Below are 26,453 nucleotides of genomic sequence, written 5' to 3'. Positions count from 1 at the left end.
TTATGAAAAGTTATCATTTTGGGGGGGAAATGATATTCAAAGAAAAGATCAAAAGTATGAGTTGTGACAAAAGTGGCATAAAATTACAATAAAATCTGAAGAGAAAAAAGTCCAATGATTTTGCAAATAAAATCATTTTTGGAGAAAAGGATCTTAACAGGAGGCAAAACATAAAATAAAGTCTCAATATAGAGATTATATTACAAATATAAAAAAGTTTTACATAAATTTCACAATAAAATTGAAACTACAATAAAATGCTATAAAATTACAATACAATTTTAATTCCGACAAAGTTGTAAGATTGCATGACATAAAAATGTTCATTTAATGAGAATAAAATTGTAATAAAAGAAAAAAAAGTAACCCTAATATAATTTTTGTCAATTTAAAGAGTAAATTACAAAAAAATAATTTAAAAATGTTATGGGGAAAAACAAAAAATACTTTGGCAGGAACACCCGTCGTCCTCCTCAAAATGCTCGTAACCAAGCGCAAACTCCTTCCAGCTGCTGAAAATAACTGTATTAGACTCTATTAATATTTGATACACTTTAATGTTTTATGTAACAGAAAATCCCATGTAACCCAATTGAACTAATTTGCATTGCTTTCACCCCCCCCCCCCACCTCCCCAAGAGATTTCAACACCATTGCCAATATTCAACACTGAATAAACGTGCGATCACAGAGAATCCTGGCTTAGCATTTTAACATGATTATTGATTAGCATACACTCTAGCTAGATGAAGCCGTATACAAGATGGACGGACGGACGGACGGACGGATGGACGGACGGACGGACGGACATTGCTGCATGCAGCAACATGCTAACTTAAGCCATGCAATCCCACACAAATGGGGCACTAAATGTGAGCATTAAAACGAGGTCCCCTCAGGCTAATAAGAGCGTAAACACAAAGCAAAAATAATGTACATTTCAAAGCCACCAGAAAGCCTGGAAAACAGCCAGCCAGTTTTTGTGGCGGCGCAATTCTGTGTGGGTACTGTATTATGTAAGCTTCCCAATGATGAATTCACAAGAGGAAATAACACATTTCACTTAATAATCAACCGCCTTGGTTTTCATTTTTAGATCATCGGCATATTTGTTCTACATTTAAACTATACGTAGCATTAAACTGTATTTTCTTTCAAGTGTCGAACCACAGTAGCGATTTTGCCGGCTATAACAACACTTGTTACAAATTGTCAGAGTGAATAATTTCCATCTATTAAACTGTTTTTGAAAAGATGTCTGACAGTTCTTGCCATCCTATATGGAGCACTCACTCAGCAGCTAGCTGCTAGCCATTAGCCGCTAACTTTGGGAACGGGCGCTACGTTCTACAATGTCAGCTTAATTAATCAATTTTTAGCCTTTTCAGCTTTAATTGCGATTGAACATGATTTCAGGATGATGTAGTGTTGATGTTGGTGAGTGACGACAGTTTGTGAACGCAAATTAAACTTAAACTGGGCTCCGTCTATCCAATTTCCAGTCGAGAAGACGAGTCAAGTCAGCTGTCACGCCACCCGCGCTGCCACCAACAACTTCAAAATAAAAGCGTAGCTGATGCCTGTGTTTTACTGTATTTGGGAAGATTTTTTTTTCTCTAGTTGGCCTTTCGTCTAGCTTGATTTGTCTTCCCAATGGTATACACCAGATAAAAGTGCATCCGTGGCAAAACAAGGAAAGCGTGTGCTCCATAACAACCACACCTTCCGACAGTCCCGCCACTCCAACGCGTCGCGAGATCCCGACGAGAGCAGACACGGAAAGGCTTTCCTTTGAGTGTTTTCTCCATTGATCCGAAACGCCGGCGGAGTGCAAGGTGAGGAGGAAGCCACGTGGGCAACAAGAGCCGAGATCACAGCTGGGAGCTTGAATCCGCGCGTCCCAGGAAGCGCATGTCAAATATGTTGTCTTAAGAGGCCAATGAATCATTTATGAGTCAGCAAAGAGACGCAAGAGCGACACAGCAAAACAATGCAACAGTTACAGAGTGAATAAGCGCTGAAAATAAGCTTTATGTGGATTTCTTTGGGTACTCTTATTTCACACACACACATATATATATATATATATATATATATATATATATATATATATATATATATATATATATATATATATATATATATATGTAATTAATTTTTACTTTAAACAACAAGTTTTTTTTCGGGGACACAAATGGTAGTAAATACAAAATGGTGTTCTTTTCAAAAGGATTTTTCAAAATAAGAAAATAGGCATACATCATGCGATAAAACAATTTCTACAGTAAATAATTTTCAATATTACAAAACATTTAGAATATTATGAGAATTAAATGGTACTTTTAAAAGAAAAAAATATTTAAGACAATAAAATGGCAAAAGCAAAAGAAAACGTCACTATTATTTCAACAAAGTTGTGATATTTTGAGAAAAACAGTATTATTGTGATAATAATTTAATTAGTTTTAATCTGTAAAATCACCATTCACCACTAGATGGCAGACATGTCTTAGTTGCACTTACAGTGATTTTTATTTTTATTTTTATTGATCGGCAGATTAATTAAGCCCTCCTTGTTACAGACAATTTTTAGCGAAACACGCCTGCACACATTAATGCAATTAAAATGTGCATCTCTGGTGAATATGATTCGTTTTATTTGATATTTTTGTGATACTTTAGATAAATATTGATGTTTACCTTGCTTCAGATGATGTATGTGGCACAGTTGTACGCTTTTATATTGCGAGTGTTTAAAAAAAAATAGTATTGAGGGTTGTGCAATTAATCGAAATTCAATTACAATTTCAATTACTACACTCCACAATTACAAAATTGGCATAGTCGTAAACAAAAATAAAATATTATTAATACAAATTTTGAGTTGTTTAAATATATATATATATATATATATATATATATATATATATGTAATTAATTTTTACTTTAAACAACAAGTTTTTTTTCGGGGACACAAATGGTAGTAAATACAAAATGGTGTTCTTTTCAAAAGGATTTTTCAAAATAAGAAAATAGGCATACATCATGCGATAAAACAATTTCTACAGTAAATAATTTTCAATATTACAAAACATTTAGAATATTATGAGAATTAAATGGTACTTTTAAAAGAAAAAAATATTTAAGACAATAAAATGGCAAAAGCAAAAGAAAACGTCACTATTATTTCAACAAAGTTGTGATATTTTGAGAAAAACAGTATTATTGTGATAAAAAAAAAACTTAACATTTTAACAATATTAGAAGGGAGGAGTGGCAATATTGAAATAAAGTTTTGATACTACAGGAAAAAAATCTTAGTTTTATTATTCCAGGGAAAAAGTAAAATAAAAAATGCCATTTTAGCAGAAAAAGTTATAGGCTAAAACCGCAAAAAACAAACAAACAAACAAAACAGCTGCAATGTATTGTAAATGAAGTTGGAATATGAGAACAACATTGCAATCTTAAGAGAACATATTGTACAAAAAAAAAATGAGTTGTGATATTTTGAGAATAAAGTTGCAACATTTCCAGAAAAAAATTGTAATAAAAAATAATAATTTTGTCTTGTGAAATTAGTGGTCCATAACGTTCCCAAAAAAAATGCACAATTAAAAGAAAAATCCATATAATTAGAAAAATAAAGTGGTAAAAAGGCAAGGGAAACTAATAACCTAATATTTAAAGTTCAAGGGGAAAAAAACAAAAAAATGACCGTCATGTTCGCCGTTTGCAAGTTGAGCCCTTTAGCACTGTGTTGCCATTTTCAATCGACAGGAAGTGGCAGAGAAAATGGCCGCCTCCCTGAGATGCATTTAAACGCGTGGATTTTTCTGCTTTGTTCATATTCCACATCACAATGCCGCGTTTACACGAGTGGGAGCGCATACAACATAACGTAAGCAAAAATGTTGACTTGACTTCACTTTAACATATCTTGGTACAATTAAGTGTCACTTAAAAGCAAACCCAAAACATGAACTGGAGACTGCAGCCTTGACCGCTTCTTCTTCTCGCCCCAAATTGATTTTCGCTCGGGTTTCTTGCAAGGTGAGAAATGCACTCAACGCACTCATTTGCACACGGCTGAATGGCAACGCGCGTACTAGCGCGAGTGTGTGCGTGCGCGTGTGTGTGTGTAAGTGAATCGGAGCCCAAGTGCTATTGACGATGCCATCCCCTGAAATGAACATAGTTTAGAGGTGATCTGCAGTCTGCCGATAAGCACAACGATTGTGTGTGCGTGCGTGAGTGTTAGTGCGTGCATGTGTGTGTGTGTGTGTTTGTATCTGCTGCTTGATCAGTGTTATGCATTTGTGGCCTGCGCGCTTTGTCACATAAACAGAATAACAGCGCATCCGTCAACAGATACGAGTTCTCTCAAGCTGCATCTGTTCACATCGGAATTTAGTAGGATGTTGTACAAAACGTAGTGCCCAATACACCGAAATGCACTCTAACCACTATCAGATGAAGCGGGGGGGAAGGTTCTACCAGTGCTGGGCATAACACTCCATTGTGAAGGGGTGGGGGGGGGGGGGGGGGGTAGGGGGCCGGCGTTTGTTTATCTACTTTAGTGCAGATTGAGGGGAGCCATCTTTTAGCAGTGGATTAGCTTCATTTTGTCAAGCCATAAAAAAGTAGTGCTTTGCCACCATTTACTGGCATCTTGGTCACAAAGAAGGAACTATGTTGAAGTAAGTTGAGGAGTTTCATTCAGAAAAAAAAGTAGTGCTTTGCTTCCATTTTGTGACATCTTGGTGACAAGGAACTCAACTGAAGTGAGTTAAGGAGCCTCACTAAGAGAAAAGTAGTGCTCTGCTGCCATTTTGTGCTATTTTTGTGTCGAGAAACTAAGATGTGGAGCCTTTGACAAAAGCAGAAATTTTCTGCCATTTTGTGGTATTTTGCTGATAAGGAACTATGTTGAGGAGCCTCATTCAGACAAAAGTAGTGCTTTGCTGCCATTATGTGGTATTTTGGTTCCGAGGAACTATGTTGAAGTGAGTTGAGGCACTTCTTCCTGACAAAAGTAGTGCTTTGGTGCCATTTTGTTCTATCATGGTGTCAAGAAACTAAGTTCAGGAGCTTTCTTCCTGACAAAAGTAGTGATTTGCTGGCATTTTGTGCTATCTTTGTGTCAAGAAACTAAGATGAGGAGCCTTTGACAAAAGCAGTAATTTTCTGCCATTTTGTGGTATTTTGGTGACAAGGAACTATGTTGAGGAGCCTCATTCAGACAAAAGTAGTGCCTTGCTGCAATTGTGCGGTATTTTGGTTCCGAGGAACTATGTTGAAGTGAGTTGAGGCACTTCTTCCTGACAAAAGCGGTGCTTTGGTGCCATTTTGTGACTTCTTGGGGACAAGTAACTCAATTGAAGTGGGTTGAGGAGCCTCATTTAGACAAAAATAGTGCCCTGCCACCATCTTGTGGCTTCTGAAGGATATTATAAACATTTTACAGCAGCTTAAAAAAGTTACAAGTTCCTGTTAGTGTCTAAATACGTAAACATTATGATATATAATAGGCATTTATTTAAATCAAAAGTACAGACACACATTTTTTAGAACACTAAAATCTCTTCCTTCTTCATCTTTCTATGCTGCTGTTTTGGTTAGCAACAGAGTTCAAATGGGATCTCCAATTCTGGCATGTCACTGAGATGAATAAAGCTTCTATCTGATTTATTCCCTGATGGGCGAAAAAAGGTCTATTGAGGGAGGCATTTATTTATCTCAAGCCATTATTTAAGGCAAAAACAGTAATGAATTTATAATAATTTGCGCATAATTGGTTCAGCCTCCACTGGTTTGCGATCTAAAGAAGTCCTTCATCCAGACTGACAAACAGGACCACCCTAGGCAGGGTTGTGAGGCGCTCCGATAAGGGTCGGGCGTCGATAATGATGATGATGTAGCCTGCGGGGGAACACCGATGAGCAAGACATCTTATAAATAATGCAGACTTCCATAGATACTCATTAGCGCGCTACATGCTACATACGGTAAAAGGTTAGCGACAGTTTCAGGGGAGGTCATTTTCTGCTTCCAGTGCTCAAAACAAGACTCATAAAAAGCTTGCTCGGAGGAGTGTGATGTGGAAGCACTTGATCAAACGCCTTTGAAATGAGCCACATAGTAAACACACAACAGATTCTTTATCATCTGCAAAGAATGCTTGTTGGAGTTTTTGTCTGTATTTTCTGCCCCCTGGTGGCCAAAACGCACACACCAGAAGGAACACAATGTGGGGCCACTATCAAGGAAATTTTGGTCATGCGTTTTTTGAAAAATATTTGATAAAAATATTAATCACACTTTCAAGATTTTAAAGACGAGCATGCAAATGTCAGAATTTTTTTGGCACATTTAAGTTTCATTTTTTAAGTTCTGGCTCCATAACAGTGACTCCGTATTTCCCATTTGAAGAAAAAAAATCATGTAAACCCCGGACCCGATGGTTTGGTGAGATTACCGATAATGAACGCTGTTATCAAGCGGGAGCGGACGGGGAGTTGAAAGAACTAAGTCGTGACACTCGCACACTTTAACAGAGTCCGGGACAAATGGAGACACAGTACGACTTGTGTAACAACTTATGGACGCATCTCCTGCGGCCTCATTACCGATTTCACATGAACACACAAGCGCGGGATATGTTGATTCGTTTAATAATTCAACGGCTGCGCCTCCCTCCGCTCAGCAAGCAGCTGGTCTACCAGCACGAGTGTGTGTAGCGTGGAGCGTGGTGTGCGGTGTAGTGTGTGCGGGGCGGGCGCGTCGGCGTCGTAGCGGCACATTTGCAATTAAGCGAATACGTCAGGAAACCCAGCTGGAAATCTGCCTGCGTTCAAAAATATTTATCTAAATCTACCGGTTGGCATATTTAGAAAGGCAAATAACGCGCGCGGCTTCGATACTAGACGTTGCGTCTCAATTAGCCGTTTAGCTCGTCACATGAACATGTCTGCCCAAATACATAACGTGACATTGCACTTCATTTTAAATATTATCCACGGAGTATTTTTCCATGACTTTTCCAAACCTTTCTAGGAAATCAAATCAAATTAACCGACATTGCAATGACACAAAAAGTCCAATTCGTCACAATTCTAAATGTTGCTTTTATACTTTAAATATTACAGTTAATATACACATTTTATGGCAGAGTATCATGTGATCAAAGAATACTGCACCTATGTGAAAATGGCAGCACATTTGGAAAAATTTCCACTAGATGTGGGGTGGCCAGGCCAGACCACCAACATAGCTCCGCCCCTGTTTTTAATGACTTGGAAAATAAATTGAACATTTATTTTTTTTTCCATAAGTTTTTAGGATTTTCATGACCATGATAAAAAACATTTTTAAAGAAATGATATATTACCAGGTTTTCCAATGTCAGTCTTTTGATTTGCCCTTCATGTCGATCAAGGTTATTTTAGTAAACGAAAACTCCAGAAAAAAATAAAATTCCAAAAAGAATTCCGTTAACGAAATAAAATAAAAACAAAAATGCTTTTTAAAAAAACGAAAACTAACTGAAACTACATTTTACATTTACAAAACTAACTAAAACTAACTATAATTATAGCAAAAATGTCCTTTGTTTTAGTCTTTGGTCATTAATTTAATACATGAACCTTTGGGGATGATTTTAAATGTGATTGCAAGTATTTTTATTTCAGTATTAACCGGAATAAAGACGTTTGAAAGTGTGTCACACAGAAATGATGTCATCTAGCAGCAGCCAATAGAAAAGCACCTTCAGATGACGTCAAGTCCTGGGCGACAAATTTGCCTGCTTGACTTTTGGCTCCATCGGCTCGCCTGCTTTTTCATTTAACTCAGCCGAATTGCAACGCTAGGTAAGAAATGCGTTATTTTTTTCATTTGACCATGGTGTTTATTAATTATTGCGCACAGGTGATACACATTAAAGAAAAAAGAAAAGAAAACTAATACTGAAACTAACTAAAACTAAACATTTAAAAAACTAAAACTAATAAAAACTAAAATAACCTTCCTGAAAACTAATTAATACTAAGTTTAAAAACACGAAATAAAAACTAACTAAAATGAAAATTCCATAACTATAATAACCCTGATGTCAATCTCTTTGAAAGTTTTCAATTTCTGCTTACATATGTCTTATGTAAGGTTCTTTTTTTTTTCATCCCGGCGATCCCAGGTGAAATATGAAACAGGCTACGGAAGCTGAAAAGGGGAAAAAAGAAGGGGAAAAAAGAAGGGGAAAAAGCGTGACCAATGGCTATCTTATCGTTTTTCAGTTTTAACTTCCTGGTTGCGCAATTTATTTTTCCCTCCCCACACTTTCAGCACAATGGCAATGTAACAAATCTGACACAAGCTGAATGCTTGACGTTTTGGTCAAAAAACGCTGATCTGTCACTTCTCGTTCGAGCTTTATTCTTCTTGCAAAATGTTACGTAAAGACTCTTGCACGGGTGATTGCCATGAACATTTTTTTAAATAAGTGCAAGCGGCAGCAGTTTTCTGAAAAGTTCACAGAATTTTCAGCTTGAAGCGTTTCTTCAACTACACGGCTACAATGGCAACAATGGCGAGTCCTTGAAGATATCCTTCCGTGAGCTCTCTAATCTGGTAAGCCTGTGCCTCTTTAAAGAAAAGGTCACAATGCTAAATAATTTGCTCCTAATGGGAAACGTGTGGAGGTCGGTCGCACTGGAGTTCGGTGTAGCTATTAATTAGTGTCAGTGTGACGTCGCATATGGACCTATTATCATAAGGCCTCATGGGAGGACTCTTCAGGCGGCCATTATTGTGTAGAAAGGGACATGGGGAGTGCATTAAAATGCCAGAGTTTTTTTTTTTTGCCTTTGTCGGTCGTCGCGGGGCTATTTTTAACAGCGTGAGAGAAGGTCAAAGAACGAGGAGAGCTTCTGAGTTCTGTTGCCGCATCAGCTGCCATCACTTCCAGCCCAGACTATTTTTCTTTTTTTTTGCTCACTTTCTTCACTACTGTCAAAAAGTAAGGAGGTAGAGCGAAGTAAATCTCACAAAGTTGTTGACACTTTCACAAAACTTTTTTTTGGGGCTGTGTTTGTGCCACTTAACACTTGACAGCTCCATTTCTTGGAAACAGACCGACCGTTAATGGACAAAAAATGTTGAAATTGCATCATTGATGTTATAAAATAGATGAAAATACAAAATCTTTGAATTATCCTAACAGGGGAAATCACAATGGCTATGTGAAAGCACACTTTGGCTAGTTCTGTTTTAAATTGTTAAAGCAGCATTTGAGGATGTTAAGGACGCAAAAAAACTTTGACCAAACTTGTGTCATATTTTGCATTTTTCCATTCCCAGGCCACATTCGCATCAATATTTACGAAAAGCTTCCTTTAAACAATGCAGTAGGTAAAAGTTCCTCTACGCTTCCGTTGAGCGAAGCGCTTTTGACGCGCACAAATAACGGCGGCGGATTGCTTGTTTGAATGCTTTCAGAAAGAAGCCGATAAAATATAAAGTGGGAGCTCTGGGAAAAAGTACGAAAAAGAAAAAAAAACACACAAAGAGCCGACTGGCAGAAACACAGAGGCTGCGGGGCATGTGTGCTCGCGTGCCGGGACGTCGCCCGAGACACGCCGAGTAAATATTAAATCCAGGAAGAGATGTGTCAATATTTATGTCCTGGGAGCAGAATCTTGGAAGTGTGCAGGGGTAAGGTATTACTTTCTCCATTGTGAAATTAATTCAAGGCAAAAAGGGGGATTTCAGATCCCGATACTAAAAATAGGCGGTCTTGCATTGCACGCAGCATTTTAGTACAGTTTATAGCTTCCAGTCGGATGGCACGGTGGTGTAGTGGGTAAGAAGTCTGCCTCACAGATGGGAGACCTTGATTTCAATCTATGTGTTGACTTTGCATGTTTCCTACCACATTACAAAAACTGGCAAGGTAGGCTAATCGAATGTGTATTTTTTAAATGACAAACCCCAATGAAATCTTTTTAAAAAGCTGATAAAAATTAGGGAAGTCACAGTCCAAAAAAATTCTGCGCCCAAATCCGAGTCCAGGTCACTTAATTTTGAGTATCTAATTATTTTTTTAATATATATTTTTTGATAAATTTCAATAAAGGTATCCCAACACGATACCTTTTATATGACTGTAAACAGGCAGCAGTTCAGATAAATTAAATAAACTTGACTTTAAAAATTAAGAAAATTTAAATTCCGATCTTTTTCAGCTGATAATCACATGATCAGGCCTCTGTAATAAAAATTCAATATACGTTTTGCACGAAAACTGAGAAAAAATGGTTGGGCGAGGGGGTGGTGAATAAATCTAAAACACAAAAAAGAGAAAACAACTAAAGAAATATAGAAATTAAAAAAATACTAAAAACAGAAACAAAAAAAAAAATCCTCAAGTAAGCCAATGTCGAATCGCGGGTATGCAAGGATTGACTGCTGCTTAAGCGGCTTAGAAAAATAACATTTAACAGTAGAAGAAGGGTGTCTTTCAAGTGAAATCAAAACAAGCTCAAGGGAAACAAACTAAGGTCGCATTTTGTTTTCCGACTTGTGCAAAATAAACACATAATGTCTCATTTTAAACAAGAAACCGAAACGGCTCGTTCACGTTCAATGGATACAGTAACACTGCCTCCCCGTGGACGGCGGAGGAACGCGCCTTAGACACGTGAATATCTGAGCGCTTGTGTGTGTGAATATCTCGAAACAGCGTGATGTTTGTCTCGAAAATAAATGCGCGTGAGCAACGATCCACAAACTCACTGCAACTCGCAAGCATAAGTCATGGAAAATGCACGCACAAAATTAAAAAAAAGACATGAGAATATCGCGGATACATTTGTGGATCTGAAAAACACGTGAAAATCACAAAATTATTTGTGTGAATATTTTTTGGACAAATCTCTCCCCACTTAGTACTTGTGAAGCACCTGTCTCTCCTCTCCTAAGAATTGATTTGTTAGAAGAAGAAGAAGAAGAAGAAATCACAATATATAGGGAGGGAGCGAGCAGGCCCGGCGTGCAACAGCGAGCGAGCCAGCGAGCAGCCTGAAAACAAGAAGTTGGTGAGCATGAATGTGGCTAGCGGCCAGCTAGCAAGAACTCACGACACTCGCTACCTTGAGAGGGGTGCGATGGGCAAGTTCTAGCGAGGGGTGGAAGCAACACAAATACTTTTCACCGTTTAAACAGTGCCGCAAACTTAAGTATAAAGTGTGTGAAGCTGCGCACCACAGGAGCCCCAGTCGTAAAACCGTCCACAAGTTAGGGTTTGTCATATTTTGTGCCTTTGTAATGATCCTTGTTTGCATCTGTGGATATGTCAGAAAGGGGAAGAAATTCTGTAGTTTTATTTCAGTAAACCATTTATATTGCACTTTTCTCGTGAATAGATATCAGCAAAAGATTAGCTGATTATAGTTTATAGGCAATTTTTCTTTAAGATATATTTGTATTTAACTATGTACCTTGCAGAGATTTAGTTTAAAAATGGTTATGCAGCGTTGATATTTACGTTTTATTAGTTGGACAACTGAGCATTTACATGAACCAGGTGAAGAAACCCATTTATTATTTATTCATTTGATTGAGCCACTATTTACTGAAATTTCAATAAAACTACTTGTGAGCCAAAAATGAATCGGGAAATGAATTTTGGTCCATATCGCCCAGCCCTACTACATTGTCAGTAGGCCTATTATTTTTTTTGTGGATTTTAATTGCTATGCAGGACAAACATAAAAGTAAAAATGTTAGCGACAGTTTCGGGGCAGGTCATTTTCTGCTCCTAGTGCGCAAAAAAACAGCCTCATAAAAAGCAATAATAGTAAAAATTTAAAGCTAGTTGATTCTTATAAAACAAAATAAATAAAATTGTCATATATCTGGTTATGATGTGTATGGTCCTAAGTGGCCCCCCTTTAGTACTCCTGAAAAATGGTGTCACCCCCTCCAGCATTTAAGTTGTCCATCCCTGTCCCAATGGCTGCAGCCCGCACTTCAGATTCTCCTCATGACTGTCGAGTAGACTTTGATTTGGTGTTGTTCAGCTAAACGCTCCCGAGGTGTCAACAGGACCACAGAGCAAGTCAGAGCGGGCTGATTATCTCATCTCTGACAAGCAGGAATCAATTACAGACTTTGCTGCGTTTTGTTGTGTTTTCTTTTTGCTTAAATTTGCATGAATTAATGAAACCACTTGACATTCATTACAGACAAGACAAATACTTTATTTTTCTCATTTTCTTTGATGTAAACATACAAACACAATCTCATCTACTGATAATACAAGCCAAGAGCGTGGAGAAAAAAAACAAGCACCTGTAAGATGACAGAAGTATTTCCACTAAAGAAAATAATTTAATAAAATGTAGGTCAACATATGCTAAGCAGTTGAACATATCAAATCAAATCAATTAAATCTCTGCTAGGTGTTAGAGATCCCAAAAATGTCAATGAACGACTAATGCGTTATTTATTAGCTTCAGGATTGGCACATTTTGTCTATATCACACAGTTTTAGGCCTGAGAATAAAAACAAGGTGAGTTTTTCAACAAATTACAGCTTTGCCAAAAAGTTTGCGAATAGCTTGCGTCTCCTGGCGGATTTCACCAACCTCGTTTTGTTTGTCTGTTTTTTGTTTTTAACCATGTCTATATCAATCACGCAGCTGTCATAGCGATCGTTACGATAAATTCCCTTTAAATGGTTTTAACTGTTAAATTCCTTCCTATTTACTTCCAAATTCACGTTTGCATCTAATGAATAGCATACATCGAATGGAACTTTAACTACTTCCTGGTTTTGCATCTAAGATTCATGGGAAATGTAGTCCTACTATCCACTGAGGTCGCCACTCACCGGTCAGACGACGCAAGTTTGCAATGCGAGACCGGCACAAGCTCAATGTCACAGCCAGCTTCTAATAGCTATTGGGACAGAGCAGAAAAAGTTGCATAATGGTGAGTATTTAACGCTGTTTAACTGTCAACCAAGACTGCATTTAGCATTAGCAACCCCGTTGAGGAAGATTGACTAGCGATTAAATGTGGTGAAATTTGCTGTATATTTCATTTTCAGCGAAAGTTTCGTGTCCCGTTTTTTTATTTTTGAAAATCTGGTCACCCTACCTTTAAATAAAGCTTGTAAAGGGAGCCAGCAAATCCTAAAGAAGCCGGAAACATCCAGCAGCTGCCAAAAGTTGTTTCCAGTTCAATCTGTCTTTTTTTTTTTTTACAGCGTGTACACCATAAAAGCAAGCCTGATACATACACGCTTACAAATCTAGCAGACATGACAGATTTTGATATTGCGCCTTCTAGTTTGATTTCATAAATCAATTTTTGGGGGTTGCCTCGGGAAACACCTGAAAAATCCCTTTTAGTGCCGTGGTGGGATGATAATACGTTGCAGCGTACCGGCGCCTTTGGCTTGATTCACTGGAGAGGCCGCTTCCTGCCCGCTTACAAGGCGGCGACTAATTACTTCAATGATGTCAAATTGGCCGGCGGCTCGGATGCATGGAGCACGTCGAGCACAGCGATTCTATCACTGCGAAATTCACTCTCAGATGCTTCAAACTATTATTCCGCAGTGAATTCCGTGCCCCTAATTGAGGCGCTTTTGTTTCTGCGGGCATTCGTAAGATTGAAAAGTGAATGCTTCAGGTTGAGGCAGGTTGAGTAACTGCTGTGCTTGTCACTTTGGGAAAGTGGGAAAGAATGGTCTTAAATGATAGAAAATTGTATAAATTGCTAGTAAAAAAAAAGCGGCGGGAAAGGTGAACTATTTTAGCTTCAGCATGCACTCTATTCATCCGATGAAATATGACCATTTATGCCATCTGTCAGCTCCGACAGCGTGAAATCAGATGAATGGATGCTTTTTATTTGGTACTTTTTTCCTTTCCTTTGCTATCCTAATTGAAAGAGGCAAAACTCTGTTATTTTGGTACCCTTGTGTAGTGTGCATAACTGGAGAAAAACATTATTTTGGTACTCCTAACAGCAAGCTCCATCTTTGAGTACCCTACCATAACATGTTGGTACCCCAAAGTAAATTTTACAAATGCCCAAACTTATCTATACAACCAAGTCTTATAGTGCCATACCCAATGTTTGGCGACTAACAGACTGTAAGAAATAAGCTACGTATCTCCAGAGTAGAATGCAGACTTAAAGAAAAAGAACAGGGAAAAAAAAGAGAGAGCTCACCTCAGCGTGCGAGTGTGCTGAGTCGGCGTCCGTTGGGCTTTCCCTAATCACCTGAGACGAGGCGGCTGAGCGATCCGGGCGGGCCGCCGCTGAGCTGATCATCCTCTCGGGGGCCACATGATCATTACGACTCCTCAGTCGTCCGCCGCCGCTCGCCTCCCATCGTCATCGCTTTGGAAAAGAGAGGCGACAAGTAGAGCGGATCAGCAAAAAAAAAAAGAAGAAAAAAAAAAGGAGTCACAAGGAAGCTTGGCCGGCGGCCTCAACTCCCCGAGTGGTCATTGAGCTTGACTGTTTCCGTGTTAAACGACTGTGATTTAGCCAATTAGCAACGTTGCAGGCGCCACTCGAATATTAGAAAAAGTAAAATGGCAATTAGTCACCAGCCGTGACGTTGTTGTGATGATGCTGCTTTATTTGACTATAAAAAGTAAAAGTTGATGGCGCAACTTTGCCGGCCTTCAGAACAAAAGTCATGCCGCAGCCCCTTTTCACAATTCTACCGTGCAAAAACCGACAGTTATAACAAAGCGTCTGAATTGGACAATAGAGAAAAAAAATTGTTAATTGACCTTTGCACATGTAGAAATAGTAGGGGACCGTGTAGAAAATAGCTTTTGGTTCCATTCATTGACTGTATTTGTGCATTTCCATGACAGAGACTCTCCACGCTTCACTTTTGGCATGTCACAGATTCGTAGTGCCAATAAAAAAAAGTGCGGTGCAGTATTGCAGATTGTAAATGTAACTTCATTATGGCGCTAAAGCTTTCAACAACCCCCCCCCCCCCCCATCACCATTTCAGGTTCGGTTTTTTATTTTATTTTATTTTTTATTTAATTATCTCAGCTCAAACATGTAAGGATGTGCAGGCAAAAAAAAAAAAAGCTGCTACATGAAGTAGCATCCATTTTTCAGTGGGGTGTGGTTTCAGCACATTCAACTGACACACCCACAGCGTAGAGGAGCAGAGACAACGGCTTTATTTTTCACGATTTTGAAGCCTCATTTTATTGATGATATTTTCAATCATTCAAAATTCGTAGTCTTCTTTGACGTGCCAAATTTCACAAGACATCTACTTTCACTTCAAAGATAATTTAGGTAAGGTAAAAATCAAATAAAAACATTTGAAAGAAAATTGATTAATTAAATAAAATTGGTGTGAATGTGAGTGTGAATGCTTGTTTGTGTATATGAGCCACTTAATTGGCCAGCAAGGTAAGACTAATTTCAGACTGAACCTTCCCCGATCTCCTAAACTTTTCTCCCCAAAGACCTCCTCTTCAATTTAATTGACGTGTCTTGCTTTCTTCATGAAACCTCCAACACACACCCAGACTCCGTCCTGCTGATAAAAATCCATCTCTTGGCCCATAGTTCATGAAATTCTTTCTTTTCTATTCCGCATATAAAGTTGAAGAACACACACAGCGAGATACACACACACACACACCCACACACCCACACACACACACACACACGTATACCGTTGCCTAATTAGGGCTAGAGTGTGAATAAACGAGCAGGTTGGGGCAGGTTAATGAAGGGTGGCGCCGCTCTGCTGCGGGCTGGAATTAAAAAGACTGTATGTGAGCCGGGTCCTGAGTTGGGGCTACCGCTCTTGAAATTAGCATGTCCCGGCATGGAGGAAATGGAGGAGGAGTCAAGATTTCTTGCTTCTGAACTTTACTTGCCCTTCCTTTTTCATGCTGAGAAAAATAAAATCAATGCTGCGGGGAGGCGTGAAGAGGGTAAAATCAAGGGGTAGTTCCTTGACTAATTACTAATGAGCAGGGTGTATTTGTGATTTGCATAACTGGTATGTTTTTTTGTTTAGTTTTTTACCTGTTAGATCATATCACCTAATAACACCATATTTCAGTTATGCATCTATTTAAGGAAGGTGTTTATTTGTATTTAGGTGGAACGATGCACACGCGATGAATTGTGGTGCAGTGTCTATTATGCTGACAATAGAGTTTATGAACCTAAACAACAGTCACAGTCAGTTTTTTTTCTTGACAGGGCACCTATTCGAGGGAGGCATTTATTTGTCTTGGGTTTCATGACGCTTCAGCGACTAAATTGCAGTGTCGCCTCATTGAAGGCCCACTACAATATTGACAATATAATTCTTGAACTGAGTCAACAGCTACTAGCATTAATTTTATAGGCGTTTGAGGGAGGCTTGCATTTACTTTACAAGCTGAGCGGGCCACATTTTTTGTTTGTGTGGGAACAATAGCATCTATGAACTGAGAAAAAATACACTTAACAATTTTTGTTGTGATAGGGGAAAGAAAGGTGTCTATTTGAGGGAGGCATTTATTTTTCTTACACTTAATGCCTGTTACTGCGTATAATAACAGTTAGTAGCCATTATTATTTCCTGAGATTTTACAAACAGCGAGGTGCTTAATTGTGGGAGGCATGAAATGTTTACTCTACCCTCTGACTAATTGAAATGCAGCATCCATTCACGAAGGGGCCACTTTACAAGTGCCCACCATTATTATTTTGAGATGATGGGGAAAAGGTTGGTGAATATTTGAGGGAGGTGTTAATTTTTTTCTACCCTGCAATTAAATGAAACAATGCATCTATTAGAGACCATGATACAGGTACTTGCTGTTATCTATTTTCTGCCAAGGAGGAAAACAAGGGGGAATATTTGAATGAGGTATTTATTTTCCCCTACTTGGCGACTAATTGGAACAACATAGAGAAAATACAGTATTGGTTATTAATCTAAACAACACATATAAAGGCCTCCCTCCTAATAAAGACCGTGTCCCTAATAGACACCAGAGCACTCTCAACCATTATTTCAAAGTATACATGATACACATGATGGACTTTGAATACGGTAGCTCCTTCATTATAATCCATGGGGTCAAAAAAAGACTCGTAGTGGTAGCCAGCTGATACGATTAGAGGGGAGGCATAGATGCCAACGTTTGCATTTAATGTGCATAATTTCGGACGGCCTGCTTCGTCTAATTAAGCAGGTAGGCGGCACTGGCCACGAACTGGCGGCCATTAGTGTCACTCCTACTTCCAAATTAATGGAGGCGAGGATGAATTGAGGCGGACTGGAAAAAAAAATTAAACATAAAGGTTAAGCTCTCTTTCTTTGAGTCCATTTCTCCTTCATCTGTTCACTTTCAAATCCTGCCACTCGCATCTGGAGCGCTGTAACAGACGTGTTACATTTCACACACAAGCGTTCATTAGCTGAATGGCGGCCTTTTACGCCTCCAACAAACAGAAAATCACGTCGTGTGAAAAGGCAAGCTTTCTTCTGTGAGTGGCCGAGGCTTATGAGCTTGTTGTTAGGTATTCGTTTGCAAAAGCCCAAATACATTTAACCCACAAATGTTTATAATCAACTGTCATTCACTTGAACAAATTAACGCTTCCTGGTTCTGTCACAGCTGCATGTCCCGCCCTTATCAACGGCTGATTGGTCCAACCTATCAAAGGTTGGTGGCGAACGTATCAGGGGAGCAGTACAAGACGGATTCTTGTAGTATTTGTGAACAAATACCACGAGGATTCAGCTTGCTGGCAAGTTTATCAAAGAGACGCACTTCCCCTTTGCACTAGAACCCCAAAAAAATTGCTGTGTCTTTGTTCATAATCTCTATTGTTAGTACGGTAATGCTCATCTAATTGACAATGCACCACAGTTAGTCACTTGTGAAAATTTAACACCTCCCTTGAATAGAAGCCTGCCTTTTCTCCATCATCAGGAAACAGTAACAGCAAATAACTGTAACAGAAAAATAAAAGTCTAGTAAAAAAACAACTACCAAGTTAGTCACTGGGTGTGTCGTTCCAATGAATAAAAATAAATGCCTGCCTGAAATAGACATCAGCCTTTTCAAGAACTATTGTGTCTTGGTTCATAGACCCTATTGTTACCACAATAGCTTCCACCTTATTGACTAAAATTGAAAAAAAAAAAGATTAAATTCAAGAGTCCCTCGAATAAATGCCACACCCTATTTAACCACCTTGTGGGTGACCCCCTTTGGAAAAATAAGCGCCTCCCTCCAATTCCACTTCACTTGACATAACTTCTAACGCAATTTAATATTATTCCAACAATTTGGCACTTGTACAAATAAAACCCTCCCTCCAATAAATGCCTGTCTCTAAAAACAACCACGACATATGATGGAAACAAATGTCAGAATCAAGGTGCCCTCATTATCATGTTTTGAACCCCAGGGAAAGATATTGAGGCATCTGTTTGAGCTCGGATGTATTTGTTCAAGTTGACGCCGCACCAGGAGACGACGCAGGGCATCAAGCAATATTCACTAATGAGGGCAACTTGCTGGAACGCAGCGGGAGATGACATGTTTAGCAGCTTCTTCCCAACCAACAATTTAAAGCTATTAATGAGCAGGAGAGTTGATATATATTCCAGTGCTGTTGTACGTTATGTTTGAATTAAGATGTTTGTCTTGATTCCGTGGTCGCTGCATCGCATTTAAGCCACCACATCTCATTAGAGTCTCAAGAGAAATATGGGGGGGGGGGGGGGGGGGGGGGGGGTATCTCTTAAGATAGAAGTAAATCATGAGAACAAAGTCATCATTTTTTTTCTTCTTTTGATTGGTAAATCTTGAAAAGATTTCAATGTCGACATTCTCCGAAGAATCTCTGGTGTGTGTTTTTTTCCGTGCCCTCCCTACACGCCTCCTACCCCGGGGCAATTCCAATTCCTGACACACGTACGTCGCGGCGTGAATTCAGTCATGGCTTGACCTTTAACGGCAGATGGAGATGCGGCCTCGGCAAAAGGTAACATGTCAATGCGGCTCCTCCCCCTTCGCATGCGTAAACGGACTCGTTGACCATGCAAAAGGTCCCCAAAGGTTTGTTTACGGGGGAGAACAACAGGGGACAAAGGAGATAGTGTGGACTGTCGACTCATCTGCAAGTTTGGCAGAAGAAAAAGAGCAAACCGAAACTTCTCATGGGAATTAAACCAGGTAATTTGTAAATTCATTTTTAGCTCTTAATAGGGAACTTCAACAGGGTAAATGTTCTATGGAACCGCAAAAACATAATGCCATTGTCAAGGAAGAAGCGGATTTTGACATTTTGAGAGGCCAGTCGTGGTGAGAGCTACTTATTGGCTACTGATTAGTGTGAAGGGCAACCAGTTTGATATGTTATTATATATATATATATATATATATATATATATATATATATATATATATATATATATATATATATATATATATATATATATATATATATATATATATATATATATATATATATATATATATATATATATATATATATATATATATATATATATATATATATATATATATATATATATATATATATATATATATATATATATATATATATATATATATATATATATATATATATATATATATATATATATATATATATATATATATATATATATATATATATATATATATATATATATATATATATATATATATATATATATATATATATATATATATATATGGCGGCACGGTGGCTGACTGGTTAGCACGTCCGCCTCCCAGTGCAAAGGTTGTGAGATCAAGTCCGGGCTTCGACCTTCCTGGGTGGAGTTTGCATGTTCTCCCCGTGCTTGCGTGGGTTTTCTCCGGGTACTCCGGTTTCCTCCCACATTCCAAAAACATGCATGGCAGGTGAATTGGACACTCCAAATTGTCCATAGGTGTGAGTATGGTTGTTCGTCTCTGTGTGCCCTGCGATTGGCTGGCAACCAGTACAGGGTGTACCCCGCCTACTGCCCGAAGCCAGCTGGGATAGGCTCCAGCAACCCCGCGACCCTTGTGAGGACAAGCGGTACAGAAAATGGATGGATGGATGGATATATATATATATATATTGGACCGAAATAAAAATTATTTAACCCCCCAAAAATTTTTCCATTAAACAGAAAAAGAATATACTGAAAGATATATATACACACACATATATATATATATATATATATGCATATATATACACACACACACATACATAAAGCCCCTCCCCCTCCTCCGTCCGGAAATTATTTAGAAAAACAGGACTTTTTTTCTGTCCTTTTACATCTAAGACTGAGACGCTAGCTCAGAATTGGCACGAAACTATTCATGAACACGAGACGAGTGATAAGTCATCGAGTGTATTCAACGATCTCGGCAGTGCGATAGCTTTGCCGTTAAAAAATCCAAGCGTCTCAACTCTGAGTTTGGGAGGTTTGCATCCGCTTTGAAAAGAGGCTAATCCCCAAATCCGGGCTACATTTATCTGCTGGAGAAAGGCCCAGCCGACAAAAAAACCCCAAACATTTAAGATGGATGCCTGCAGTGTTGAGGCCGCAGAGAGTGTGAGAGTATTAAGAGCGTTATCTGGGATTTGGACGCATCCGGAACGGGAGGCCGGGACAGCCTGGCTGCAGATTGGAGAGTCGCAAGGTGACACAAACAATATCAGGTGGAGGTACAGAGCGAAAGTGGTGATGGAATCGTCCTCCATCAGGGCAAAGGCCACTGTCGCAATACTGTAGCTGCAACAAGCCTTGAAGCAAAACAAAAACATTTGGAACAATGAGGAGTAGAGTGTTTCGTAGCCTAAGTTGGTATATACCCTTAAAGAATGATATCATATTGGTATTTTAAAATATTTATTCAAATACACTAACTACAAGCTTTTTTTTCGTCAAAATTGGAGGAAAAAAGCAAAAAAATGCAAGTATTTGACAACCCTACCAAAATGTCATTGCCTGTTTATAATTTAAATTGTAAATATCCTGAAAATCACCGTTTACAGAATCCATTTCGAAGACTCGCCACACTTCTGCAAACAACCCTGGCTATCTGAGCTCCCCACTCGTCACAAAAAGCTCGTCTGTCAGTCGAGATGCATCACTTCAACATACTTGAGACCAATTACTACTTTCCTATTATAAGCAAAATGTTGTTGGTTCAGTGTATTTTTTATATTCATCAAGTATATCCATCTTAATAATATGAGTGCCTTCAAATTTCATAGCATAAGATAGCTCATGCCTAAAAAATATTAATGTTTATCCCACTTCTCTTGCCAAGTCAGCTTCAATAAGTGAACTACTTTCAAGTGAAAACAACCATTTCAAACGGAATACTGTTGTTTCCCCACAATATTCATCAATTGTACCCCGATTCTCTCGCGAAAATACAACTAGGATAGACTTCTTAATGTTCATTCATCCAAGTGGACTCTTTTTGAACCATAAGGCCGCCCTTGTGTCATGCGTATCAAAGCAAAGGTTACCAGGTTTGTTTAACTATTCATCAAGTGGACCCCACTTCTCTTGCCAAACGTCAACCTGGATAAACTTATTACTGGGTGGTCTGTTTTGATTGATGTGTAACACTGTGCCTTTTAATTCAGGGTGCAGTATTGTCATATTCATGTGGATCCCGCTTCTCTCACCAAAAGTCAACTGTGATAGACATGTTAATAAGCAGATTCTTTCAAGTCTGTTCTTTGTAACTTTGTAAATCAAAACCTCTGAAATTCTCAAAAGGCCACGTTTGTTAATTAGCATTTTATCTGTCAACCGACGTTTTTTTCTAATTTAGTTTAGTCACCTTGAGTTGCGCTTTCAATAGACTAACAACAATTGCACCAACTCGACGGCATATTTGGCAAAGAGTCACTAAAAATTGTGAAGCTGAGACCAGTGAAAAAGTAGCAAAAGTCTGCTCTTTGAAAAAAAAAATGAAGAGAGAAGAAGCCACTGGAACGTAATAAGTCAGGAGACGCATGATTGTGAGTGATGGCGAGTCAGAAAGAGACAAGTCAAGGCACGAGCAAAGCACTGGAAGGCTTTCTGGAAGAAAAGCATCAATAATCCTCGTCCTTCTTTCTCGCTCTCCTCCGACTCGCCATCCTTCATCCTCGGGATGTTTTTTTCCCCCCCACTCCTCAGCTTCGAAGGATTTTATCATTCTCGCGCCGCCCCTGGGGACTTATTCCGCTTTAAAATCATTGATGCTGATTACCCCCGGCCCCGTCATATTGATTTTTGAGATTTATTGTCGCTCGGCTCCCCCTGCAAAAGGTCCCCGGCCCCAGTGTCCCCGAGCTGGCCTTCATTTGTTAAATCGCTCGCTTCTTCTTGACAGGGGGACACGCCAAAACTCCATATGCACACACACACTCTCTAAAAATAGTCTCCAACAAATCATGCACTTTAGGTATCTCCTCCAAAGGTCCATTATTGGATGTTTCAAAGCAACAGGGAGTGTTGGAACTTGTCTAATAAGTTCTGCTCTTGCACTTGCCGACTCTCAGTGGTGCTATAAATCACCCACAATCCCTCAGTCCGGCAAAGCAAAGAAGCCTGGATCAAGAGATGACATCGCTGGTGCGGCGCGCGTCTCTGCTCCTCTCAGCCTCTGATTTGCACTTAGCGGTCGGAGTCGCACATTTTACGACATGACTTTCAACATAACGTCACGCGTGCTTGCGAGCGGCAAAAGTCCAAACAAAACGAGGGAAATGGCTTCAATGATGATTTTAGCCTTTGTTATTGCCGTAGTTTGAATGCCAGTCGAAAAGTAGACGTTAAATTGCTTCAAAGGGAGACGGAACGCCAGTCTTTATTTATATTTCAACAGGCGTTGATTGAAAAAATAGACGTGGAGGAAATTTAAAACAAATAACATGATCATTGAGGGACAGGCTAATTAATTGCTCAGATTATAATGGCACAGGTAGTGAGTGTGCTAGCTAATGCTAGCATTGACCTTTTGTATGCAAACACCCACACATTGTGGTTTTTCGAAAGAAAACCATGAATTTACATTGGTTTCCTTTAGAGCTGTCAATACCCCCAATTTTTTTTTTAGAATTGATTACATATTCATTCCACAGATTAATAATTGATTAACTCATTTGCTCCCATAAACATATAAATACGTTCCATTTTAAATGTTACCAGTGTCCCAAAAACGTATTTATAAATTTGTTTGTGTGTGTTTATGCTACAGCATAAAGAAGGCTTTGAACTGAGGAGAACGTTTGAAGCAATTGTAGTTATTACAAAAACGGTCAGCAGGTGTCAGCTGAGTATAAGAGATCAACCAGGGCTATGTTGCAAACAGCTGTTTTCCCCAAAGTTTTCAACAGATTTGTGAATAATGATTAAACTTAGCTATATTCTAATGCTAATTGCTGCAAAACTGAAAAAAAAAAAATCCTGATGAAAGAAGAGACTTCCATGTTTTTATAGCAATCGAACACAATATTTTGTGGGCCTTGCAAAATCAGTCAAAATCCAGTAAAACAGCCGAGAGCAAAGGGGGTTGCTTCAGTGAGAATAGCTGGGAGTGAATGAGTTAATAATTGGATACAATAAAAGTTCACAGAACTTTTTTTCATTGGCTGGCAACCAGTTCGGGGTGTACCCCGCCTACTGCCCGAAGCCAGCTGGGATAGGCTCCAGCGCCCCCCGTGACCCTTGTGAGGACAAGCAGTTAAGAAAATGGATGGATGGATGGAACTTTTTTTCTGATTAGTGTTCATAACCAGTTTTTGTTGGTTATTTGGTATTTGTTTTATAATTTATTTAAATAAATAAAAAACTTAACAATGAAGCTATATTGCGCGAAAAGCATTGACGTTGTATTTCCCAAACATTTGGGAACCCAGAGTTCAAAATAAACACGGTGAAGCTGCATTTAGCAGTGATGCTGCACGCAAATAGAATAAGTCAGCCCTGAGTGTAAATACTCCAGGTTAAAATGTTTTGCTTTTTTCCCTCTACCTTTGATTAGGGTCTTCTAATAGAATATTCACTATGACTTTATCATCCTATTGCCCATTTCATGACCGTTCCATTTGTAGGGAGAAGTGAGGCGGCAAATTTTTTTGCTTTTACAGGCTGTGTTGAAGGGGCTACTGAACAAACATATTTGTCCACAAGTATTGCGTGGACGCTACAAAGTCCATCCGAGCGCTTCAAATGCCAAGTTGTCATGCGGTGGCGTGTCCGGGCGACAGGCTGATTTGTCACAGCGGCGTGTGGCCATGCCGCCTCGGAGGGGGGCCCTGATGGATCACGCAGCAGAAGGCCGCTGTCTGGGAATCCCGTCCTGCGGCGTGACATCCTTCTTGTCCCAACCAACACTGTACGAGGCTATAAAAGTCAGGTGGGAGTTTGCATACAAAAGGTCGAATCATGCTGCGTTTAAGGTCTGATGAAAAAAATTGGAAGTCTGAGCTTTCTATGTCATCAAGTCAATCTCCATGTATTTGTGACAACGTGGCCCGTACCGGCGGGGCGCAATGTTTTGCGCTGCTGGCACGCAACAACTTCACAGATGGTTTGACCGCGAGCTATGAATATGCTGACATGAATATACAAGAGGAGGAAGAGGAGGAGGAAGCCGGGGGGAAATGTCGGACAGCTGCTCAAACAACCAGACAAACCCCGCAAACGTGAAACATTAGTAAAGCTGTACAAGGCTACATTAGCTTTTTGCGCTAGCTGCCAACTGGCTAGCTGCCATACGCTTGGGATCAAAAGCTAGGTTGGTAAACTGTATGTGTGGGTTACTTTTGTTTATGTCAGGGGTCAGCAACCTGAGGCTCTGGAGCCACATGTGGCTCTTTGGTACCTCTTCTGTGACTCCATGTGGATCTTCTAAAAAAAAAAAAAAAATTATTTAAATTGGAAAAATGTATTTTCTTTTTACATATTTATTGTATTTTTTTTATTTTTTAGATATCATATTCTTCAAATAAAAAAGAAATTAAAAAATTATGTATTTTATTTTATTTTAAAGTTTTGAAGAGAATTTCAAAAAAGTGATCTAAAAATGTCCAAAAAGGAAGAGGAAAAGCAGAAAATTACCATAAAATGTCCATGAAATTGCCAACAAATGTCAGAGAATTGAAGGCAGAAAACAAAAGAAAGCAGAAAATTAACATAAAATATCTTTGGAATTGCCAAAAAGTCATAAAATTGTTTTTTTTAAAGCAATAAAGAAAATAAATGTCCAAAAATAAAATTACCATAATGTGTCCATAAAATTGCCTAAAATATCAGAAATTTGACAGACAGGAAGAGAAGTCTAAAAATGATTCTGAAAAATTAAAACAAAACAAAAAAATATATTTTTTAAATCCAGAAACGGAAGATGCAAAGTAGAAGGAAATGAATCTCAACGCATTGGATGCTGCATATTTTTCTGTTATGGTGCAGCTCTAATTAGCTCTTAATAGGTTAGAATGCACTAACGCTCTGTTTCCTTCATCACAATGTTTAAATGTATTCCGGCTCCAGACAGCTTTTGGGGTATTTATTTGGCTTGAAATGGCTCTTTTGACAGGAAAGATTTGGACCCCTGGTCTATGTTGACTATGGGGTAGGACGGTGGACACGTTGCGCACAACAACTGCCTACACGCGTAAACCGAGCTGGATGCAAACATACAACAATACAAACAAACAATACCACACTTATGAGCGCGCCAACCATCACTCTTCGACAAATTCAAGGTAACGCTAAAATTGTTCCCTGCACGGTTAATAAAGATTTTAACGACGGCAACAGCGGAGTAGCGCCGTAGCGCAACAGTTACTTCATCGGATGACGACATGGCCATGAAAGAGGAAGCAGAAGTTTACTTACTTTACGACGGGACGCTCGGTGGATTTAAAGGGCCGCTTCCCATTCGTGTTTGCTGCCAAGTCCAAGGCATTAGACAGCTTTACTTTTAATATCTTTTAAAAGCCATTTTTAGCGGCCGTGACACACATTCAACACGGTAAAAAATAAATAAGTAAAAAAAGCGGATTGAGTCCCGAAAAGCTGCTGACCTAATGGTTCGGAAAAACAAATAAACAGTCATGCGGTGAGGAGGAGGCATAAAAATGAATGAATTCCTCGCAGGGGTCACTTTATGTCTGTTGGCGCCTCGCTATGTGTGTGTGTCAGTTAATGAACACTCCAGAGTTGAGGCAGAAGGCCCAACACTTTTTTTCTTTTTTTTTTTTACAGCACACCGTGAATCTCCAAGAAAGCCATCAGTGTGTATAAAAGCATATGTGCACCCATGAGATTGTGTGTGCGTGATTTACAAGTGTCTGTCTGTGTGTGTGTTTGTGTAAGTGTGTGACAGTTTTGTCTGTGTGCAGTGATGCTTCCCAAGTAAAATGAG

The 26,453-nt window shown here is 39.0% G+C and overlaps 1 protein-coding gene across 2 annotated transcripts in view; it reads right to left on the bottom strand.

The window, feature by feature from the left end:
* The window catches only part of sgcd (sarcoglycan, delta (dystrophin-associated glycoprotein)), a 134,018-nt gene that overhangs the window by 70,505 nt on the left and 37,060 nt on the right, over positions 1-26,453 (bottom strand). For both annotated transcript variants that reach the window (XM_086057854.1, XM_086057855.1), the window contains exon 2: positions 14,242-14,412. In XM_086057854.1, the coding sequence (XP_085913980.1) occupies positions 14,242-14,343 (102 nt within the window). In that variant the 5' untranslated portion in view covers positions 14,344-14,412. The remainder of the gene's footprint in view (positions 1-14,241; positions 14,413-26,453) is intronic.

This window comes from Leptonotus elevatus, chromosome 16, assembly GCF_054856555.1.
Source record: "Leptonotus elevatus isolate MCC_2025b chromosome 16, RoL_Lele_1.0, whole genome shotgun sequence".
NCBI lineage: Eukaryota > Metazoa > Chordata > Actinopteri > Syngnathiformes > Syngnathidae > Leptonotus > Leptonotus elevatus.
The sequence above is the reverse complement of the archived record's forward strand: the minus strand, read 5'-3'. Positions and strand labels throughout refer to the sequence as shown.